Source organism: Podarcis vaucheri, assembly GCF_965113315.1.
Source record: "Podarcis vaucheri genome assembly, chromosome: 13".
Taxonomy (NCBI): Eukaryota; Metazoa; Chordata; class Lepidosauria; order Squamata; family Lacertidae; genus Podarcis; species Podarcis vaucheri.
Window position 1 is genome coordinate 46,814,190 of NC_138751.1, and position 21,494 is coordinate 46,835,683.

Here is a 21,494-nt window from a genome sequence, read left to right on the forward strand (position 1 = left end):
GTTGCAGAAAGCTGTTGAGATCATTTCTGTCAGATAACCAAGAGGCAGACATTTGCCAGTCCCTGAGTTGATAAGATTGCACTCCAGTGGAAGTCTCTCTGGTATCACATCAATAGCTTCACTAGCAGGTACTATTGAGAGGTAACACAGATTATATCTACTCTCTCAGTTCTGATTTTCCTGAACACTCTGTGAATCAGGGTTACTGCAGATGGAAGCAAATTTCTGAGCCAAGGTGACAACAGCAGTTAGGTCCCCTTTGCACCTTAGCACAAGGACCTGGAGAAGCTTTGCACTTTGTTGCTAACAGGAGAAACAAAACAGTGCTATGATAGGGATTCTGCAGTTGATCATGACTCTGTGAAATACATTTATTTTGAGAGACTGCTTCTCTTGATACAAGCTCTGCAAGTTAACTGGAGGGCTCATCTACTGAGTATCCCATGGATATACTCTACCCCAAAGAAAGGTTAGAATGACAAAGAGTCTTGTTGTACCTTAAAGACTAATGAATTATTATGACATATGCTTTTAATTGACTAAAGTCCACTTCACCCAGTGAATGAAATACTATCCTCAGGGTGTGTGTGTAAGTGGTCCATAGTGGGATCAAATGGCAATGAAATGCAAAAGGTACACTCTACAACTATTAAATTGACGCTTAGCTGTATGCTAAATAAGCACAGTGACTATTCATAACAGCAGCACTTTGTATTAATACAATCATCCTCTCATTATTAAGTTAATCCTGTAGTAGGAAAGGAAAGTATTGTTTCTTTTCATGCCTGAGCAAATAGAATCAGTCTTAGTAAGCTTTAATTCAGCAGTTTCATGCCAATTCTTCATGTCACTAACATTCTATTAAACATGATTCCAAGACACATAGCATTACTGGTGCCCATGAACATGACTCACCTATTATGCCGCTGTCTCTGCTCTCAAGAGTAGAAGTGGGGCTGGTGACAGCTCCATAACTGCAGTCTTTTGCTATAACATCCTTGGTGCTAGTTTGAGGGAGGGTGGAGCAGGGACTACTGGCAGGTGGCGAAGCAGTGCTACTGGTCAGCGTGGAACAAGGACTTATTCGTTGGGACACTGCTGAGGTCTGCAAAATTGGAAACGGGAACAATTCAGTCATTGCAATCTATTAGTATAGCATTCAGACACTGAACTCTGGCTCGTACTTCAGCATCTATACAGTATAACAACAAATATACCATATTTTTCGCTCTATAAGATGCACCAGACCATAAGACGCACCTAGTTTTTGGAGGAGGAAAACAAGAAAAAAAAATATTATGAATCCCAGAAGCCAGAACAGCAAGAGGGATCTGGCTTCTGGGATAGCCTCTTGCTGTTCTGGCTTATGGGATAGCCGTGGGCAGCCTCTACCGGGCAGCAGGAGGAAGGCTCCCCCAAGAGCTGTGCTCCCTTTAAAGAGCGCGTTGAGCATTTGTGCGGCTCTTGGGGGCTTTTCCCCAAGGAGGGAGAAGGGCAGCCCTTTAAAGGGAGTGCTGAGCAGAGCCTCCCGTCTGCATTCGTTCCATAAGACGCACACACATTTCCCCTTACTTTTTAGGAGGGAAAAAGTGAGTCTTATAGAGCGAAAAATATGGTAGTTGGCTGTTGGAATGTCATCTGGGCTAAGACAATGGTTCTAAAGTAACCTCTCTTACACTTCCAGGCCATTCTAAGTCCTACCATTTTCTCTTGGTGCCGAATGCACTAAAATCACATTCTTTCAAGAAAAACCTGCAAAATTAGTACAGGCCGCTGGTGTAATACTTGAAAGTACACCCGAAGTTGCACTGTATCTGGAACTGATAGCCTCCTCACATAATACCTATTTAAAATGCTGTGTTTCGATTGTATCCCACATACCTGATACTTTGAGAGCTAGCCACAGAAAAGACACACCTAATTCTATTTTCTGCTTTCCCCCAGTAGTAAGCAACACATATTTTAACCAGCATAATGTCATTATTTGTGCTAGATACGAGTACCGGAATGGCAGCATTTTGCAGAACATTGGCAAAAATGGTTTTCTACACAAGCAAGACAGCTGTGAAAGCCGAGAAGACTATTTGAGTTTCCTTCTATTTTAGCATCCCTGGCACAATATATACAGGAAATCCAATAAAGACTTGCAGTCTGGCACTTTCCCCAATGACTCTGCTCAGGAAGTTCTCTTGGCATCTGATTTTGCTTTGTAAGTGCTTCTTCCATTCACGAAATATGACAATGATTTTGTACTCGAATAAAGAAGGACGTATCAAAACAGCTCCCCTTTTTCTCACAGGGAACATTTTTCATGCCAAATTTAATTTTTTGAAAAAGAGAAACCAATAAAGTATTTCCTTTGCATAACAGAATAATCCAAAGCTGAAGGCGCATGAGGTTGGTATTGATCAAAAAGGGAAGATTTATTTTACTTTAACTGTCTGCAAAACCATGCACAGAGAATGAGTGGCTTCAAGATGTCTAATCTGACAAATAATCTTGATTCTGTTGAAGAAGAGAGTTTGTATGCTCAGCTTATAGTGTGCTGAAAAAGCCAGCTGCTTCAATTTTGCACATTTAAAATAAGTTACTTTTAAAAGCCATCATAGGCCACCCACATTGCAGTCTGTGACAGTGTTCCTACCAAAAATGCACATGCCAACTCAGAACCAAAATTGGTACTGGTACTTGTTACTGCTCTCCAGTGCTCTGAGCCCTGATTACCTGAATCTGTAACATTGGAGAAACAGATCAAATAGCAGGTGCGCTACTCCTCAGCCATTAGTGCACCAATGATCTTGTCTTGCTTAATGTATTTGTGAGACCATTCCCACAAGCGTCCAGATGTACATGTCGATTGCAAGCAAATAAACCCTGGGAATGTTAAACTCTTTACTAGGGAAACTTTCAAAGCCTTTCCTGTCCAACGTTTGTCTTATAACAGCAGACTTTTACCAAATGTGGTGGCAATATAAAGAGCACCAATATATACAGAAACAGTTAACAGAAATGTTAAAGAAATTTTCGGTAATAGCGTCACTCCTAACCTACTAGAATGTGTGCTTAATTATCTGCAAATATAAAAGAGGAAAATATATAAGAAGCTGTATTATATTTTATAACAATGGCCAGATTAACCCTTGCCACTAAGTGGGAGACTTTCATATGATTGAAAAATAGAATAGCATTGAAAAACAGGGTAGTAACTATACAAAAATTATACAAACAATGAAATTGGGAACCAAATGAAACATAACTCAACAATTTTGGGAGTGCTGTTATTAGTAATCAGGAATACTTTGGTATTTCATTTGTTTTCTTCATATATGTGTGTGTGTGTGTGTGTGTGTGTGTGTAGTCAAAGATGACTACGGGGTTGCGGCGCTCATCTCGCTTTTAGGCCGAGGGAGCCGGCGTTTGTCCACAGACAGCTTTCCAGGTTATGTGGCCAACATGACTAAACTGTTTCTGGTGCAACAGTCACCATGACAGAAGCCAGAGTGCACAGAAACACAGTTTATCTTCCCGCCGCAGTGGTACCTATTTATCTACTTGCACTGGTGTGCTTTCGAACTGCTAGGTTAGCAGGAACTGGGATGGAGAAACAGCAACTCACCCCATTGTGGGTATTCAAACTGCCAACCTTCTGATCAGCAAGCCCAAGAGGCTCAGTGGTTTAGACCACAGTGCCACCCACGTCCCTTATGTTATATGAATCTTAAATCAGATGTATTAATTTTTTAATGATATAAAAAAATTGTTTAAGCATTATGGATGTGAGAAATGTCTGCAACTGACTTTTTTAAAGTAGGGCAATGAAAATATAGCCAGAATTAATTTAGAAGGACACTTGCTTGGGTATCTGTGAGGGAAGCGATATAATTTGCTGCAGAAATTCTACTGCTGCTTGTGAAAATTCTCACTTCTTCGGAAAGCAAATACATAAGTGTGGCAAGAAGCAGAGCACCTCTTCCCAATAAAGCAAAGAAAGACAAGCCTTTACACTCGATAGCAAAACACAAAATCTGTTAGCGACACAGAATGACTAGAGGCAAGAGAACCACTGCCAACAGCCCAAGCACCCCACCTGAACCAACAGGGCTCTTATTTTTTTTATTGATTGTAAGTGGCTTTTCAGGAGTTCTGGTTATGTAAGAAACTCCCAGCGGCAAAAGGGACAGTCTGCAAGCTGTTGTGTCTCAGAGTGGTTTTCTTTACTTAATGGGATTTGAAAGTTAAGGGGAAATTAATAACTCGATTCTCAACCAAACACCAGATACTATGATTAGCAAGACAACGGTTGGTAATCCAAACAATTTCCCCCACAATGATTCATTATGTTGAGCAATCAATCCCAGGACAGACAGGTTCCAGTGGTAGGTTTGCTGCTATGTGTAGTGGCAGTAAGCTACAATGAGTGGAAAGAGACTTGGAGAGGGTTGAAGGAAAGGGGTAACAGTGCTATTAATATAACAACCTCCAGCTAGCTGATTCAGAGCACCATCATACTTTATAATCTTCTCCTACAGATTGTTCATTGCATGAGGAAGGAATCTCAACTGGAAAACTCTTTTTTGCCCCCTTCCACCAGGCCTAAATTGAAGCAGCTATCAGTCTCTTGTTCAAGCACATATAACCCATGTACATCATAGGGACCAAATTGCTAATATATTTCAAAATGGCAAAGCAAAGGAAATTTTAGTTCAGCAAAATATAACATGAATGTTATCTCGTGTATCTGACATTAATTAACCAGGTCCTTTTAGTGCTTCAGCCCATTTTAAGTGCTGTTTTTCATGTTTAAGTCTCACTGAGTTTTCTACCAGGCTATTTGAAGTTAGGGCCTTTGTGTTGTGTTGCTATATAATTCCAAAGCATCACACTGCATCTAGGCCAAAGTTATTACGTTCACTCACTGATTTGGGACAAGAGGAATTCTTAACAAAACCACCCCAATTTGCCCATGCCTCACTACAGCCTTATCGCTGCCCTTAACGAAAGTACCACTCACAGAAAACAGCTTTTACAGGTATTATTTTTCCTTTACATACACAGAAAGTATTCAAAGCCCATCAGAAACCTGCTCATGCAAAAACTAGCTCAGAGATATAAATCTATTACAGAATGCAACCATTCCTCCACAGATACCTTCTTGTCCTTGCCTTCCAGAAGCATATTTGCTTTTTTATAAGAAGATGGAATCTATTTTTTAATCCCTGAACACAAGGAACCACTTATAACGGAAGTCTCTGCTCTCTGCTTTGATCTATTCAATTAAGTGCCCATTAAAAATAAGCTAACGAAAAAGGATGTTTGTACACATCCTTGCCTTCAACGCTACCCAGGCACACTGCCTCCCTGGCTGTCAGGCTGCCCCTGTCAGTCAGAAAATAAGTGGCTTTGAAAGAGGGGACTGTGATAGTTGTCAGCCTGTGTGATTCTCCTTTTTTTATATATAAAATTTTTATTAGATTTTCCACAGTGATAACACAAACCACAAAGCAAAATTATACACAAATACAGAAAAAGAAAAAAAGAAAGGGGGGAAGGGGGGAACAATAAACAGATAAACAATAACAACAAACTTAATTCTTCACAAATCCGACCTTTTAAACATCTTGGTTGACTTCCTCAAATCCCTCCCTTCTGAGTTTCCTTGTAATTAAAAGTAACAGCTTTCCAATATCATTATTAAACTAAAACAATTTCCAATTATAGTCCATCTTATTCACTTTTCTTAACAATCTAAATCCCATTTATTTAATTATAACTTAATTTAATCCTAGGCCTATTTCTTTCTTTCAAGTAATTTCTAATTTTTATATATTATATACCGTATTATTTGCGCCATAAGACTCACTTTTTCCCTCCTAAAAAGTAAGGGGAAATGTGTGTGCGTCTTATGGAGCGAATGCAGGCTGCGCAGCTATCCCAGAAGCCAGAACAGCAAGAGGGATCGCTGATTTCACTGCGCAGCGATCCCTCTTGCTGTTCTGGCTTCTGAGATTCAGAATAATTTTTTTTCTTGTTTTCCTCCTCCAAAAACTAGGTGCATCTTGTGGTCTGGTGCATCTTATAGAGCGAAAAATACGGTATATTATAATATATTATATAGATTTATATATTTTTTATTTTTATATTACAATATTTATTCAAATAGTCCTCGAATTTCCTCCAGTCCTCTTGAAACTCCTCTTCTTTCTGGCCGCGGATTCTTCCAGTCAGGTCAGCTAGCTCCGTGTGATTCTCACCGTAAACGTCACCCAGTGCAGAGCCACCAAATAGCCAGCTAGAGGGTGAATTTGCAGGTAGAGACTGCATGGGCCGAGAGTTCAGACATTTCCCACTTGCAAATCTACAAGGCATCTCAAAGAGGTGGATAGGGATTGTGCCTTCAAAGACAGCCAGCCAACCAATCCCAGTTTGGGAGGCTGTCACTTGAGGACACCTTTCAAGCTGGAATGGAATGACCTTAAAGGTGGGACTGCGTGAAATTCCACTTCCCAATGCATTTTTTTTATTCATAAGAATGTTTATATACTCCACAAAAGATTACGATTAAAATCTCAATACAATTTAAGTTGAAGGGCATAAGTGCATCCATATGGTACGCCAGATCCTTCCCACTCTACCCCACGCAGGCCAACGTCACCTGTCAATCACTTGATGCCATTATGACATCCTGTGGCAACTTGAAAGGGGCTCGCATTTGAAGTCTGTCTGCAAGCAAACCACTTGCAAAAGGACTTCAGAAAGATGTCTTGGTAAAATGCCATTTACCAAGGTTTGAGTTGGGTATCAAAAACTGTTGTACTGATAGCTGGAATCAGGAATAGAATCTCTGCCAGCACTAAGGAACTATAAATACCAGGGCCTGAGCTAGATATCAGAACTGCCCCTTCCAAGAAATGCCCCAAGGCTTGAGTTTGGTAGCAGGACTGTCAATCTGAATGAACTCCGGGTACCATGACTTGAACTGGGTACGAATACCATCTGTACAGAAGACTTTTAGCTACCAAATCTAGAGCTAGAGTACTGAGAGTGCAAGAAACATTGCCCCTGCTTTTGCACTCATATACTGTTCAATACCGACTCAGCCTGGAGTGAGTAAAGGAGAGGAAGTGGATTTCTGTGCAACAAACAGTCTGCTCTGAGAGTCTTCCCAATCACAGAGGTCTTTGGGGGTCAATGTTAATGGTGCCCCATGACTCACAGGCACAGCTCATATCAACCTCGAGCCCAACTATATGGCATAGCTGTCAACTTACAGATTTGAAAATAAGGGACCAGAAGCCTCGAAAATAAGGGACCAGAAGCCAAAATAAGGGATTTTTGGGGCACAAGTATGTTCAACTTCTGAGCCCCTCCAAGCCAAAGGCAGAAAGCCCAGCCAGCAGCCAAATGAAGCCTCAAGTAGTGGTTCCCATAGCGCAGCAACCCGGCAAAGGGGATGCAGCAAGGAAAACCACCATCACCTCTCTGCTGGGAAGTGCTGAGCAAAGGCGAGTCGCCAGGCAACGCGGCCGATTTGATCGGCACAAGGCATGCAAGCTCCACCCCCCATTCGTTCTTAGACTCCTTACTGGGTGAGCAACGCAGCCAAGCAACACAGTTGGAGCCTCCCTCCTCTCTAGCCGTCAGGGAGGGAGGGAGCGGAGCTGCTTCCTTTGAAATCCGGGAAATTTAAGGGACATCATCAATAAGGGACATCAGCGGGACACGGCGCTAGGATAAGGGACTTTCCCGCCAAATAAGGGACGGTTGACAGCTATGCTTTATGGAACTCCTGGCTGAAGTCATGCAGGCCCCCTTTCCTGTTGAACTTTTGGTGCTCCGTGAATACTTTTTTCTTTATTCCAACAGGCATTTTAACAATTCTAATTTTATGATTTTAACTGATTTTCATTCTTATTGCATTGAGTTTCTTGTACACTGCTTAGAGACTGTTGTGATTAAGTAGCATATAAATTGTTGAAATAAGAAATAGTGATATCCATGCAAGGTCGACCTAAACTTTGGCGGGAAAGCACTTCTAGCTGGGCTCATTTGCAGCCACTGTGAGGAGAGGAGAAAGCTTGATCCACAGGCAGATATTTTAGGGTTGCCATAAGTCTGGGAATTCCTGGACATGTCCTATTTTGGGGGTCCTACATGCCCATCCAGGGGGGATTTTACATTTTAAAGCAAATGTCCTGGATTTGGGGCGTTTTTCAATATAAAAAATAATGGTGCGTAGGCGGTTCTGGTTCAGGCTCGGGTGACCCGGGCTTTGGCTCGGCGGTGGCAGAGTGGTTATCAGGCAATTGCCCTAAAAAAGCTCAAAAACTTTTTGCGTCTGAATTTTTACCATTTGAAATATGGCAATCCTAAGATATTTGCAAGCGCCTTAACTAGAGCCATCAGGAGGAAGAAATGTCTACAAATTATTTCATTTGCATTGTTAATTTTATTTGGCTTTGTCAAGGGCATCGTTTTAAACTGAGGGCACAGAAATAGTACTTCATTTATTAACAGCTGCCTGAATGACTATCAGTCATAAATGGAAAAAGATCAATCCACTGTCTTTAGAGAACGGGTGCCTGAGGGTATGAGATACAGTTTACTCAATTAAACTTACAAATTTGATAGGTTATAGAGGGAAGGCAACACAGTGATATCATTGACAAATGAAGCCTTTTTATTCAATATTGTAATGATGTAGAGCAACTCTGTTCTATTTTGGGAATGATCTGAATAACTGTGTGATTCTTGTTAACTTTATTTAAATTTAAGTAATTTAATATTGATTGGATATATTTTTTAATTTTTGTTATTCGATGTAAACCTAGCTACTAATTATTATTTGAGGTAGTTGTTATCCTGTTTTATCTAACATCATTAGAATGTACAACTCATCTTATTTAATAAACATTGAAAAATCAAAAGTTTCTTTTCATTGTATTTTAAAATTAGTTTGTAGATCATGGTACTGGGAGCTCCACAAGAACTCTGCTGCCTGTAGCAGAGCCATCACTAGCTTGAAAATGGGAGCATCCCCCCCTCCCCCCATTAAAAATGTAAATGGGGGAGGCCCCCATCTGCAGATAGAAAAATATTTTTCTAGTGGGAAGAAGAAGAAGAAGAAGAAGAAGAAGAAGAAGAAGAAGAAGAAGAAGAAGAAGTAGTAGTAGTAGTAGTAGTAGTAGTAGTAGTTTGGATTTGATATCCCGCCTTTCACTTCCCTTCAGGAGTCTCAAAGCGGCTAACATTCTCCTTTCCCTTCCTCCCCCACAACAAACACTCTGTGAGGTGAGTGGGGCTGAGAGACTTCAGAGAAGTGTGACTGGCCCAAGGTCACCCAGCAGCTGCATGTGGAGGAGCGGAGACGCGAACCCGGTTCCCCAGATTACGAGACTACCGCTCTTAACCACTACACCACACTGGCTCTCATAGTGGGGTAGGAGAGCTGGGGGGAAAATCACAGCTGGCAAACAAAGTGACCCTTGGGTTTCAGATAGTACATGGGTAAAGTAAAGGTAAAGGGACCCTTGACCATTAGGTCCAGTTGTGACCGACTCTGGGGTTGCGACGCTCATCTCGCTTTATTGGCCGAGGGAGCCAGCATACAGCTTCCGGGTCATGTGGCCACCATGACTAAGCCGCTTCTGGCAAACCAGAGCAGTGCACAGAAACGCCGTTTACCTTCCCTCTGGAGCGGTACCTATTTATCTACTTGCACTCTGATGTGCTTTTGAACTGCTAGGTTGGCAGGAGAAGGAACCAAGCAACGGGAGCTCACCCCGTTGTGGGGATTCAAACTGCCAGCCTTCTGATAGGCAAGTCCTAGGCTCTGTGGCTTAACCCACAGCGCCACCCGTGCCCCTTAGTACATGGGTAGACCAGACCAAAAAGCCCAAGGCACAAATTTCCACAGTCTAGGAGGCCCAGGAGGCTTAATTTGGTCACAATCACATATACACTTACAGATTTAATACTAAATACATTACTTCTGATAAACGAACCACTATAGCCGCTAGAGAGCCATGAAAATTTGTGTCCTGGGCTTTTTAGACTCCCCTACCAATGTACTTCTGAAACCAAAGGTACACATTGGTTGCCAGATGTGGCATTATTTTCAGCTCTCCTGCTCCACTAATCTGAGCTTGCGGGAACAAGTTGGGCCACAGGGGACAAGCTTTGCACCCACTTCAGCTGTGTCCCAATCTACTACGGTTGCCGCACAATTCGAAATCAGCATTTTGTATTTCATTGGGACATGGTTCTCCTACCTCTGCCCCTAGAGAAGAGAGAGCCTATGAAGTAATCTCCAATGAATTTTAGATTATGAGCCATGGCTTCCGGGGATTATATTTTTAACAGAACCTCTCATTTTGCAAATCAAGCGTTACGATAAGAAACAAGACACAGTCAAATCACTATCAATCAGCACAAAAAAGCCCACCTGATTGTCCTCCTGTACTTCCATACTGTACTGCTGCCCTGCCTGCACTTCCGTGACTTTCTCTCCCAGGAGGAAGCCCAGGCGAGTCATGAGTGTGTTTGCTGCCTCATCTACAGATGGAGGGGGTCCCAGTTCCTGCTCAGCTTCACCTGCAGAGAGGGGAGGAAATAGGATGTCAACTGTAAAAATTATACTTCACAACATCTTTATCCAATGTTTCCCATTTCTTTCCCACCTCACTATCTCTTCCCAATATTCAAATTACAGTGGTACCTCGGATTAAGTACTTAATTCGTTCCGGAGGTCCGTTCTTAACCTGAAACTGTTCTTAACCTGAAGCCCCACTTTAGCTAATGGGGCCTCCTGCTGCCGCCGTGCTGCCGGAGCACAATTTCTGTTCTCATCCTGAAGCAAAGTTCTTATCCTGAAGCACTATTTCCGGGTTAGTGGAGTCTGTAACCTGAAGCGTATGTAACCTGAAGCGTATGTAACCCAAGGTACCACTGTAGATTATGATTATGATATACCAAATATATAGTTCCATTTTCTCCCACCAAGAGTGTTTGCTCGCTTCTAAACAAATTATCTCATTGCACCTATAGGATAGAAACAATCCAACTGCCTGTTATAAGGACCAGAAACTTTTTTTTTTTAATAATTAAAGAAAAAAGTTCTTCAAAGTTACCGAATACTTAAGATTCCGATTTCCTAGAGGAACTTTGCAGGTCCACAATTACAAAGCAAGCAAATAAATAACCCCTATGAACAATTCTGAACAAAACTGGTTGAGTCTGTATGTACAGAAAACTCTTCTTCTACTAGGCCCTTGCTACTGTTTTCAGTGTTACAAACTTAAACTTAGAAACACATCCATAAATCTCAAGCCAAGAAATGTTTATAACACACATACGCTCATGAGAGTTGCTCCTGGATTACATGTTTAAACAGTGCAATTTTTATATACTTATCAAAACTGGCCCATGGCAGTTTACGTTAATTTAAAAAACAAATAAATAGCATTTTTTTAACGTTCAACATAAAAGCAGCAGTCAAGGGGGTGAACTGCTTTTAGCTAGATTGTTCTGAGAGATGGTTCTGAATTAAGATAGGCGAAGGCACAAAGAGCAGCATGTCTTGTCACTGTATTATCACACTACACTGTGACACAGGCAAACAAAACAAACCTCACCCCATTCTGCAGATATTTGTACCCTGTGATCCTAACACAAACAGTGGCCACTCCTTTTTTATCTTCCTGGAGGTCTTAGTTCAGAACTTCCTCAGGGTTTTCAGTGAAGCAGGCAAGTATTTGTAGCAAAGCAAACGAGTTTTCCTCAAGAGACACCAGCAATGTACAAAATATGACAATGAGCAAGAGGCGCAGACCGTGCACATCCTGTTGTTTATCTCATGTAACAACCGCTCAATGGTATCTAGCATAGATGATATAAATGATGATGTCCAGGGCTGGCATAGGGGCAAGCATAGTTAGGTACAAGCTGATGGGCTTGACACAGAGAAGGGCTCTAAAAAGCATGACTGTCTGTCTGCCTGCCCATCAAGGAGACACATCTGGGCCCAGGGAGAGGAGGGTAGGTGAGTGATTAGTAGTGGTGGCACTTGCAACAACAGCTGAAGAACCAGACGGTCCCGATGAAGGTAGCATCAGTGCTGAATGGGGCCCCAGGTCGGGGCTGGCCATGAGTCCAGAAGTGGCACCATTCCAGGGGGCTGCTGAGGTTTGGCCTTGGCGTGATCAGATCATATGAGTGAACATTTCTAGTTTCTCAAGTAAGTGCTAATAGACATACCATCTTCTCTATCTCTGCAGCAGCTTAGCTACACTCAGGAGGAGGAGAAACTATTTTTTGACTCACAAGGAAAATGTCTGAGAGCTCTAAGCAACAGTCGTTGGCTGAAGCAGCTGTTTCCTGGAATGATATACGGTGCAAGCAGAGAGTGCCGTTTTACGAACAACCAGAATATTAATAATGCAGCGTGACTTGTCTTTTAAATGTGCCTCAAAAGGGGTTTTCATACTCTCAAGTTGTTTTCAGGAGAAATTCATTCATAGCAGAAGACCATTTTATTGTGCATCCAATTTCATACACACAAAATAAAACTGAGATAAGAATTTTCACCACACCTGCTCAGATTTTGAGCCACTGTTTCACAAGAGGCCTTAATAGTTCTAGGATGAAAGAACAACGTATTCAAGTCAAGCATTCCATTGTGTTCCCCTATGCTCCTTTGAAAAGCCCAAAACAGCTAATTATGCAGTTACAAAAGAGGGGTAAACATAACAAAAAGTGTCTATGCACTTTTTAAAAACTGTATATCTTTGCATGGAACTCTGTAGAGCAATTAATTTTTTAGGTAGTTACATCCAGCTAGTTCAAGCAAAAGACTCTGCAAGGTAAAACTAGTATCAGCTTAAACAAAGACAATTTAAAAACATAGTACACATGTAAAAAGATTAAAATAAGACAGTTACATGAAAACAACCCAGTACAGATCAGCAATCACTCCCAATCCAGAAAGAGCAACAAGAACTCCAGATCAACAGTAACTGGAAGCAGGCTGAAATAGGAACGTCTTTAAAAGCCTGTTTAAAAAGAGACTAAAGAAAGGGCAGATCCTGAAGCTGGGACTCCAATACTTTGGCCACCTCATGAGATGAGAAGACTCCCTGGAAAAGACCCTGATGTTGGCAAAGATTGAGGGCACAAGGAGAAGGGGACGACAGAGGATGAGATGGCTGGACAGTGTTCTCGAAGCTACCAGCATGAGTTTGACCCAACTGCGGGAGGCAGTGGAAGACAGAAGTGCCTGGCGTGTTCTGGTCCATGGGGTCACAAAGAGTCGGACACAATTAAACGACTAAACAACAACAACAACATGGAAGGGAGTTCAAGTGAGAGGGCCACAACCTTTTCTAGCTACTAGGTCTGGCTGATGTTGATGCTGGGTCTGCTAACAGGGTCTGTTAGGACCTATATGCACAGCAATTACTTCAAGTAACTTGGCCCCAAACAGTTTAGGGCTTAAAGGTAACAAAACAATTTGGGTGTTACACACATCAACCATTTAGCTCCTTTCAAGGTGGAAGGATTCGTATTTGGATGGTGCCTGCTGAGTAAACAATACATGGGCACTAATAAAACTGAAATGTGCTTGAATGTTCTCCCAGATCTCCCTCAAAAAGATGTGTCACGTCAAACAAAAATGGAATCAAACTACCTACAGTGCACACATAGGTGCAACAGCATTCGTGAAGACTTACTTTTGCAAAAGTCATTTTTTATCTATTTATCTATATTAGGGCTGCCATATATCCAGTGGATTTTTGCTGAATCAGCACAATGTCCGGGATGTATGGCAAGAAGGGCAATAGATAGATAGATAGATAGATAGAGATGATAGAGATAAGATAGATGATAGATAGATAGATAGATATAGATAGATAAATATAAAATAAAATAAAATATCAACAACTTTGTCCGGATTTTCACTTTTGGGAATACGGCAACCAGAACGGAGGTCCGTTCTGAACCTGAAACTGTTCTTAACCTGAAGCACCACTTTAGCTAATGGAGCCTCCCGCTGCTGCTGCGCCGCCATCACACAATTTCTGTTCTCATCCTGAAGCAAAGTTCTTAACCCAAGGTACTATTTCTGGGTTAGCGGAGTCTGTAACCTGAAGCGTATGTAACCTGAGGTACCACTGTACTTGACAATTTAATCTTCAATAATGGTTTTCACCAGTGTTCTCATAACATATGTCAACTGGCCTTTAATATTCCCACATCCCCTCTCAATCCCTTTTTAAAAAAACTGGTGTTACAATGGACACTTTCCCATCCTGAGGGATGGAGGCTGACCTTAGGGACAAGTTACTTTGGTTAGAATATCAGCAATTTCAAATTTGAGAACTTTCAAGACTCAGTGCTTTGTGCATTTTTTTATTTGTCAGTGAGCCCTAGAGCCTCATTACTTCCTCAAACTCTCAAGACAGTTTGTTCAGGCACAGGGACCTGCCCTACGTCTTTTGCGATGAAGACAGATGCAGACAATGTAGTCAGCTTCTTTGTGATCTAAATTTCTTCCTTTAGCACACCTTTGATTCCAGTGTCATACAAAGCTCCAACTGCAGAATACTTTACCTTGCACCCCATCTTTGTACTAGATAGCAACCCTGGGCAGTACGCAACAAAATTTTGGCCCTAGCGTAATTTCCTCCCCTCTCCTCCCTCCATGTCAACCCCCCTATCTGTTTTTGCACCAATAAGACATTTACTTTAGTGCTACACTGAATACAACCCTCTAGTCTGTTTCAAACAAATTTTAATTACATGCTTCCTGTTTCCTCTACAGTGCCTTTGTTAGTTGACTTAAAACAGATGTATTCGATTACTTTACATACCATTCCCTTAATTTAGGTATTTCTAGAATCTTCCAATATTTGGCATTATATTAGCTTGGCTGTTTTGGGAACAGTACCCCCTCTTTCTCTCCAAATATTGTTAATGCTTAGCAAGAATATTTTGGGTTTGAAACTTAGTATTTCTTCCATAATCTTCTCCAATTTGACTCCAGTGCATTCTAGTATGTTTTAATTAAGTTTTTACTCATCAACAGTTTAATTCTTTTCCAGCAACTCCATTTCGTTGATTTCTTGCCCATTTCTCCAGCTAACTCAACCATTCTATATATATGCAACAACAGGTGGTGCATTTGTGATAATGCTTTCTTTGGATTATTAACCAAAATGTACTCAAAGCACATCAACTATTTTCAGCTATTATTTCTAGTACAGGTTCATCCTGCCCAAAAAGGAGCAAGCTCTTCCTTTAACAAAGTGAACTGCTAGTTCAGTTCATCCAGAACAACAACAAAAATAGCATCCAGAATGTTACACGCTGCTGTGCTGAAGTACTGTGTAAAAAAGTAAATCAGGTGATACTGAAATAATATAATGTGTGATTGGCAGAACATGAAAAGGTGAGGCTTTCCCAATTTTTGTATTACCCTGTTTAATTTCTGCCTTCCACGCAGCTGATAAGGACAAGTCATCATTTACTTTGTTCCTGTATTTCTCACTGCAAAGTGCTCTTGTTGGAAGAGTGTGAATCTCCCCAGGAGGAAGAATACATTGCTTCTTTCTGATTGCTTAGCAACAATGATTAAGTGACTAAGCAACCTTAGCAACAGCAGCGCCTCCATATTTGCCTAAATAAGTTTTAGAGTATTGCCTCCACATTTTGCTTTCTAACATTCTTTAAAGATGCCTGCTTGACTTACTTTTCTTTTTTTTTAAAAAAAATGTAGGCTATGAGTTCAGGGCTCCTATTGGGGGTGGTGAGGGACTGAACATAAAGATTGATTAACTAGAAACCCTTTAAAATTCTATCCTAAAACAAACTTAATTCACCTTTAGTTCACCCAGCAACTACCTCAATGAACTTCATTCACATGGGCAGCTCAAGAGAGGGGCAAATGCTGCCCCAAAGAAGCTCTCCTTCCCACTTGCCTCATCCCCCCTCGCAATTGCTGGACTACGGTCATTAACACATATTGTCTGTGGCTGCTCTCAGACTTTGAAACTCCCACCCTAGAAAAAGTTAAGACTGTCTCCCTCCTTGTTGTGCTTCTGCTGGCAGGTAAAGATCATCTTGTTCCAACAGACGTTGGGGAACTGACTGCTTTTAATGAGAGGGCTGGTGCCATGTCTGTTTGTTGTGTGTGTGTGTGTGTGTGTGTGTGTGAGAGAGAGAGAGAGAGAGAGAGAGAGAGAGAGAACATATACCGTATTTTCCTGAATGTAATGCACACAATTTTTGGCCAAATTACACTGTGAAAATTAGGGCGCACATAAAATTTGATGGCATATTTACATTTGCCAGCAAATACTTTTTTGGTTTCAAGGTTTTGAAAATTGCGTTGCACATTAGATTTGCGTAAATACAGTATTATTTCTATTAATGTTTAATTGTTTTAACTATAAAAAATATTTTTAGCTGTTGCTATTTTATTTGTAAGCCACTATGAGTCCCTGTCAGGGGAAAAGGTGGGGTATGAATGAACAATCAATCAATCAATCAATCAAACAAACAAACAAACAAACAAACAAACAAACAAATAATATACCATTACTTTTCTTTCTGCAATCTTAACATTTAGGACACAACAGTGTTGCCCCTGTTCATTGATGGCCAGAAAGTGACTTATGTTCTGCTAAGATGCAAAAGAGGATTTACAAGAAGTCTGTCTGATCCCTGCTCAAACAGTTCACAGCAAAACAGGAGTGTGGGGAAAAGTTAAGGTCTCCTATTTGGGGAAGGGATGTGCAAGAGATTCTTTCATTTTCTACAAGTACTCTTCTTTAGCTGTATTCCCTATTGGCGGAAGAATTCTGTCCCACACAGAACGTCTCCTTTTGTCTGCTCTGTAGAAGGTACAGCTTATAAAAGTCCAGCTCAATAAATTAACATACATACTTTGCTTATCAGTAATTTTCATCAGAATAATTTGCAACGTTTCACACCCAGCTCTGTTGGTTCATTTGGCCTTTACATGGACAAGGCTTCATTAGAGGGGGCAAGTTTTAGTGGAAGCTCAGCAATCATGCAACCTAGAATCTCCACAGTTGCTCTCATTATTCATATACAGTTGTTGGGACAACAGAGTAATGATCTTTGTTTAGCATAATAAATTAAAAGATCATGAAAGCACTACTACAGGAGGAAATATAGAAATATTAAAACTTAATTTGGAACATTTTAAAGAGAGAGAAAAAATCTGGCGTTGGAGAAGGTACAAGCTCCTCCTTTCTCCAGCTCAGTTAACAGTTGCAGTCTTCCAGCCACAAACCTTTGGCTAAGACACTGCAGTCGATTCACATTTCATTTAACAGTTTCCCAAATTTGAGCTTTTAACTACCTGTTTTGCTTTCATTTGCTGTGATACTTAATTTCCCGCAGGAGATGTGCTGGGCCTCCACTAGACATTGAAATATCCCATACTCTCATTTGGAAGGTAGATATTAAATATGAGTGGGCTGACTGGTTCATGAGTAAGAAGGAAAATTGTCCTCCATGCTGCAATGAACTCACATCTTCGTTATTACTTTACACACCCGAGGTTCAACCGTGGACACTGTAAGCACAATTAGGACTAAATATTCTTTACTGAATAAATGCGTTGCGCAAAATATTTGAGCCATTTTAAGTATGAAGATGCCCAGCATTAGCTTGACTGGCAAACTGAGTCCGCAACTTCAGGATACTTTATATTCCCACAATTGTTTGGTTATTCTGCCCTAAATTTATTCAGGATTCGAACCGCCTTTGTTGCTCTAGTCAACAATATCTATGTTACTAAAAGTATTTATTGGTCTCTCTTCAACTGAAATGTTCAGAGGCCTACAAAAAATAAATCACCAAGCAATACAATTACAAAAAATAAATAAATCACGGAAACACAGCAGGCAAGCATAATATCATATATCTACACTAAAACAACTAAAAAGTGTAACAAATAAAAAGGTTTTCATCCAGCACTGAAAAGGAAACACAGACCAAGTCAGGAGGGCAATGTTTGCCAGTGGTCAAGATGGCAACTTAAGTTCATAGCTCTCTTAAAGGTAAAGGGACCCCTGACCATTCGGTCCACTCGTGACCGACTCTGGGGTTGCGGCGCTCATCTCGCTTTACTGGCCAAGGGAGCCGGTGTACAGCTTCCGGGTCATGTGGCCAGCATGACTAAGCCACTTTCTGGCGAACCAGAGCAGCGCACGGAAACGTCGTTTACCTTCGCACTGCAGCAGTACCTATTTATCTACTTGCACTTTGACGTGCTTTCGAACTGGTAGGTTGGCAGGAGCGGGGACCGAGCAACGGGAGCTCACCCCGTCACAGGGATTCGAACCACCAACCTTCTGATCGGCAAGTCCTAGACTCTGTGGTTTAACCCACAGCACCACCCGTGTCCCTCATAGCTCTCTTACCTATATGCATAAAGGAGTTTTGGGGTCATATATGCAGTAGCTATGGGGGACGCAGGTGGAGCTGTGGGTAAAACCTCAGTGCCTAGGACTTGCTGATCGTAAGGTCGGCGGTTCGAATCCCTGCAGCGGGGTGAGCTCCCGTCGTTCGGTCCCAGCTCCTGCCCACCTAGCAGTTCGAAAGCACATCAAAGTGCAAGTAGATAAATAGATACCGCTGTATAGCGGGAAGGTAAACGGCGTTCCGTGTGCAGCGCTGGTGCTGGCTCGCCAGTTGCAGCTTCGTCACGCTGGCCACGTGACCCGGAAGTGTCTTCGGACGGCGCCGGCTCCCGGCCTCTTGAGCGAGATGAGCACGCAACCCTAGAGTCGGTCACGACTGGCCCGTACGGGCAGGGGTACCTTTACCTTTATGCAGTAGCTATAAGAAGTGGGGCCTTGCCTACAGATAGAAGGTCCCATTTCAGGTGATGGCTAAATAAGGAAAAATGCTGATATCATAAACATGAGTCAAAGAAGTACTGGGGAACCTTTATGCCCATCTCTCCTCAGACTTGCCATTATAGAATGGCATGCTCTCAGATGAAAAAGTTCCTGAAAAATCTCTCCACCACTGATACGTCCAGCTTGGTAATATATTCCTGAAGTTGCAGAGAGCCAGTGCAATGAAGTACAGTGGTACCTCGGGTTAAGTACTTAATTCGTTCCGGAGGTCCGTTCTTAACCTGAAACTGTTCTTAACCTGAAGCACCACTTTAGCTAATGGGGCCTCCTGCTGCCGCCACGCCGCCGGAGCACAATTTCTGTTCTTATCCTGAAGCAAAGTTCTTAACCTGAAGTACTATTTCTGGGTTAGCGGAGTCTGTAACCTGAAGCGTATGTAACCCGAGGTACCACTGTAGTAGATAGTATGCTGCATTTTTACCAGATTCCTACTTGACAAGGGAGCTCTTTGAGTGGTTACACTATACAAAGATAAAAGTTGACCATATGTTGTACACTTCCTGCAGATTAGCAAATGAGTGACAATACCCTGCGCACCACATTTTGATAAAAGGAATCCCCTTATCTCAACATTTTGAAACCACATTGGTATCCTGTTTTCTGATATATCTGCTCCCACCCCGTCACAGAACCCAGAGAATGCATTAATTTCCCAACTTGCAAAGTCTCCTAAGAGGCCAACAAGGCTAAATGTAACATTCTTTATCATTTAAGTTAATGGTAAAATCCAAAGTTTTTCTTCTGATTTATCTCATTTAGAAATTAATTTCCGATCCATTTTCTCTATGGTTTACAGCCTAGAGTAGCACTTCGGGGGAAATGGAAGATTTAAGTGCCCTAGTTAGTATTTATTTCAAAAGTCTGAAAAACAATAAACAGAATACCGTATTTTTCGCTCTATAAGACGCACAAGACCACAAGATGTGCCTAGGTTTTGGAGGAGGAAAACAAGGAAAAAAATATTCTGACTCTCAGAAGCCAGAACAGCAAGAGGGATCGCTGCACAGTGAAAGCAGCGATCCCTCTTGCTGTTCTGGCTTCGGGGATAGCCGTACAGCCTGCATTCGCTCCTTAAGACGTACACACATTTCCCCTTACTTTTTAGGAGGGGAAAAATGAGTCTTATAGAGCAAAAAATACGGTAATTGTTTTGGCTCCCAATATGTTAATAATTCTGTAACAGACAAAGCTCCCTCATCTACTAGAGCCTCCATAGCCATGAAGTTGTCAGATGGGGGGGAGGGGAGGGGAATCCAATGTAGCTGAATGGTTATGCTAGATAGCCTCCCCTCCCTGACATGACTGTCTGAGATGTAGACAGGGGGCTGCTGTTGTTTTTCAGAAAATCTTTCATTGCAGCAATTCTTGGCGACAATGGAGAAGTTCTCCATTGAAGGGAAGTAAATATTACACTTTTAGGAAAAAATACAGTGGTGCCCCGCAAGACGAATGCCTCGCAAGACAGAAAACTCACTAGACGAAAGAGTTTTCCGTTTTGGAGGTGCTTTGCAAAACGAATCTCCTATGGGCTTGCTTCGCAAGACGACAATGTCTTGCGAGTTCCTGCTGGTTTCTCCCCCCTTTTCTAAGCCGCTAAGCCGCTTATCAGCTGATCCGATCAGCAGATAAGCCGCTAATAGCGTTAATCCGCTAATGGGTTTGCTTCGCAAGACGAAAAAACCGCTAGACGAAGAGAATCACAGAACGGATTCTTTTCGTCTTGCGAGGCACCACTGTATGTGAACCAAAACATGGCCAACCTTCAAAATTTTCTCCCACCAAGTAATATGTAAAAAATGTGTCTACTGGGGTAAACTGTGCATACAAATGCATATATTAGTAAAAAATGTTTTAGGGAAATTGCTTTGAATTCTGCCAGGGGAAACTGCTTCCCCCCCCCCCAAAAAAAAAGTATACAGTTGTACCTTCGAAGTCAAACAGAATCCGTTCTAGAAGTCTGTTTGACTTCCAAAACGTTCGAAAATCAAAGCATTGCTTCTGATTGGCAGCAGGAAGCTCCTGCAGTCAATTGGAAGCCGCGGAGGCCCCTCAGATGTTCAGCTTCCAAAAATCGTTCGAAAACCGGAACTCTCATTTCCGGATTTTGATTGTTCGGGAGCCAATTTGTTCAGGAGCCAAGGCGTTCGAGATCCAAGGTACGACTGTATTAGGCAAAATGGCAAGTAAAAATGTGTGCATTATGAGAAATAAAAGTGCTGCTTACTTTTCATGAGGACATTTTAAAAAACAATCCAGCAAATGATGTGGAAATGTGTGGAACACAACCGGAAAAATGAGAAACTAAGACAGAGTTGCCTGTCCCTAACACCACTGGGAGCCTACTTCAGAGACAAGCAGCTTATCTGAGTGTTGGGAAAGTATGAGGCCTACAGAGCGGAAGGGAGAAAACATCAGTCATTAATAATATTGGACAATAGTAATTCAATGTGATGAAATCACAGGTACCTTGAAACCAAAGAGAGCAGGATGAAACTTTAAGTTAGCAAACTAAAACTGGAAGGAAAACAACAACTGTAAATGTATATA

General features: G+C 41.7%; 1 protein-coding gene across 1 annotated transcript in view; it reads right to left on the minus strand.

The window, feature by feature from the left end:
* The window catches only part of TANC2 (tetratricopeptide repeat, ankyrin repeat and coiled-coil containing 2), a 190,794-nt gene that overhangs the window by 55,098 nt on the left and 114,202 nt on the right, over positions 1-21,494 (minus strand). Inside the window, exons 7-8 of the mRNA XM_082194652.1 lie at positions 10,442-10,590; positions 916-1,105 (exon numbers count right to left, since the gene is read on the minus strand). Of these exons, the coding sequence (XP_082050778.1) occupies positions 916-1,105; positions 10,442-10,590 (339 nt within the window). The remainder of the gene's footprint in view (positions 1-915; positions 1,106-10,441; positions 10,591-21,494) is intronic.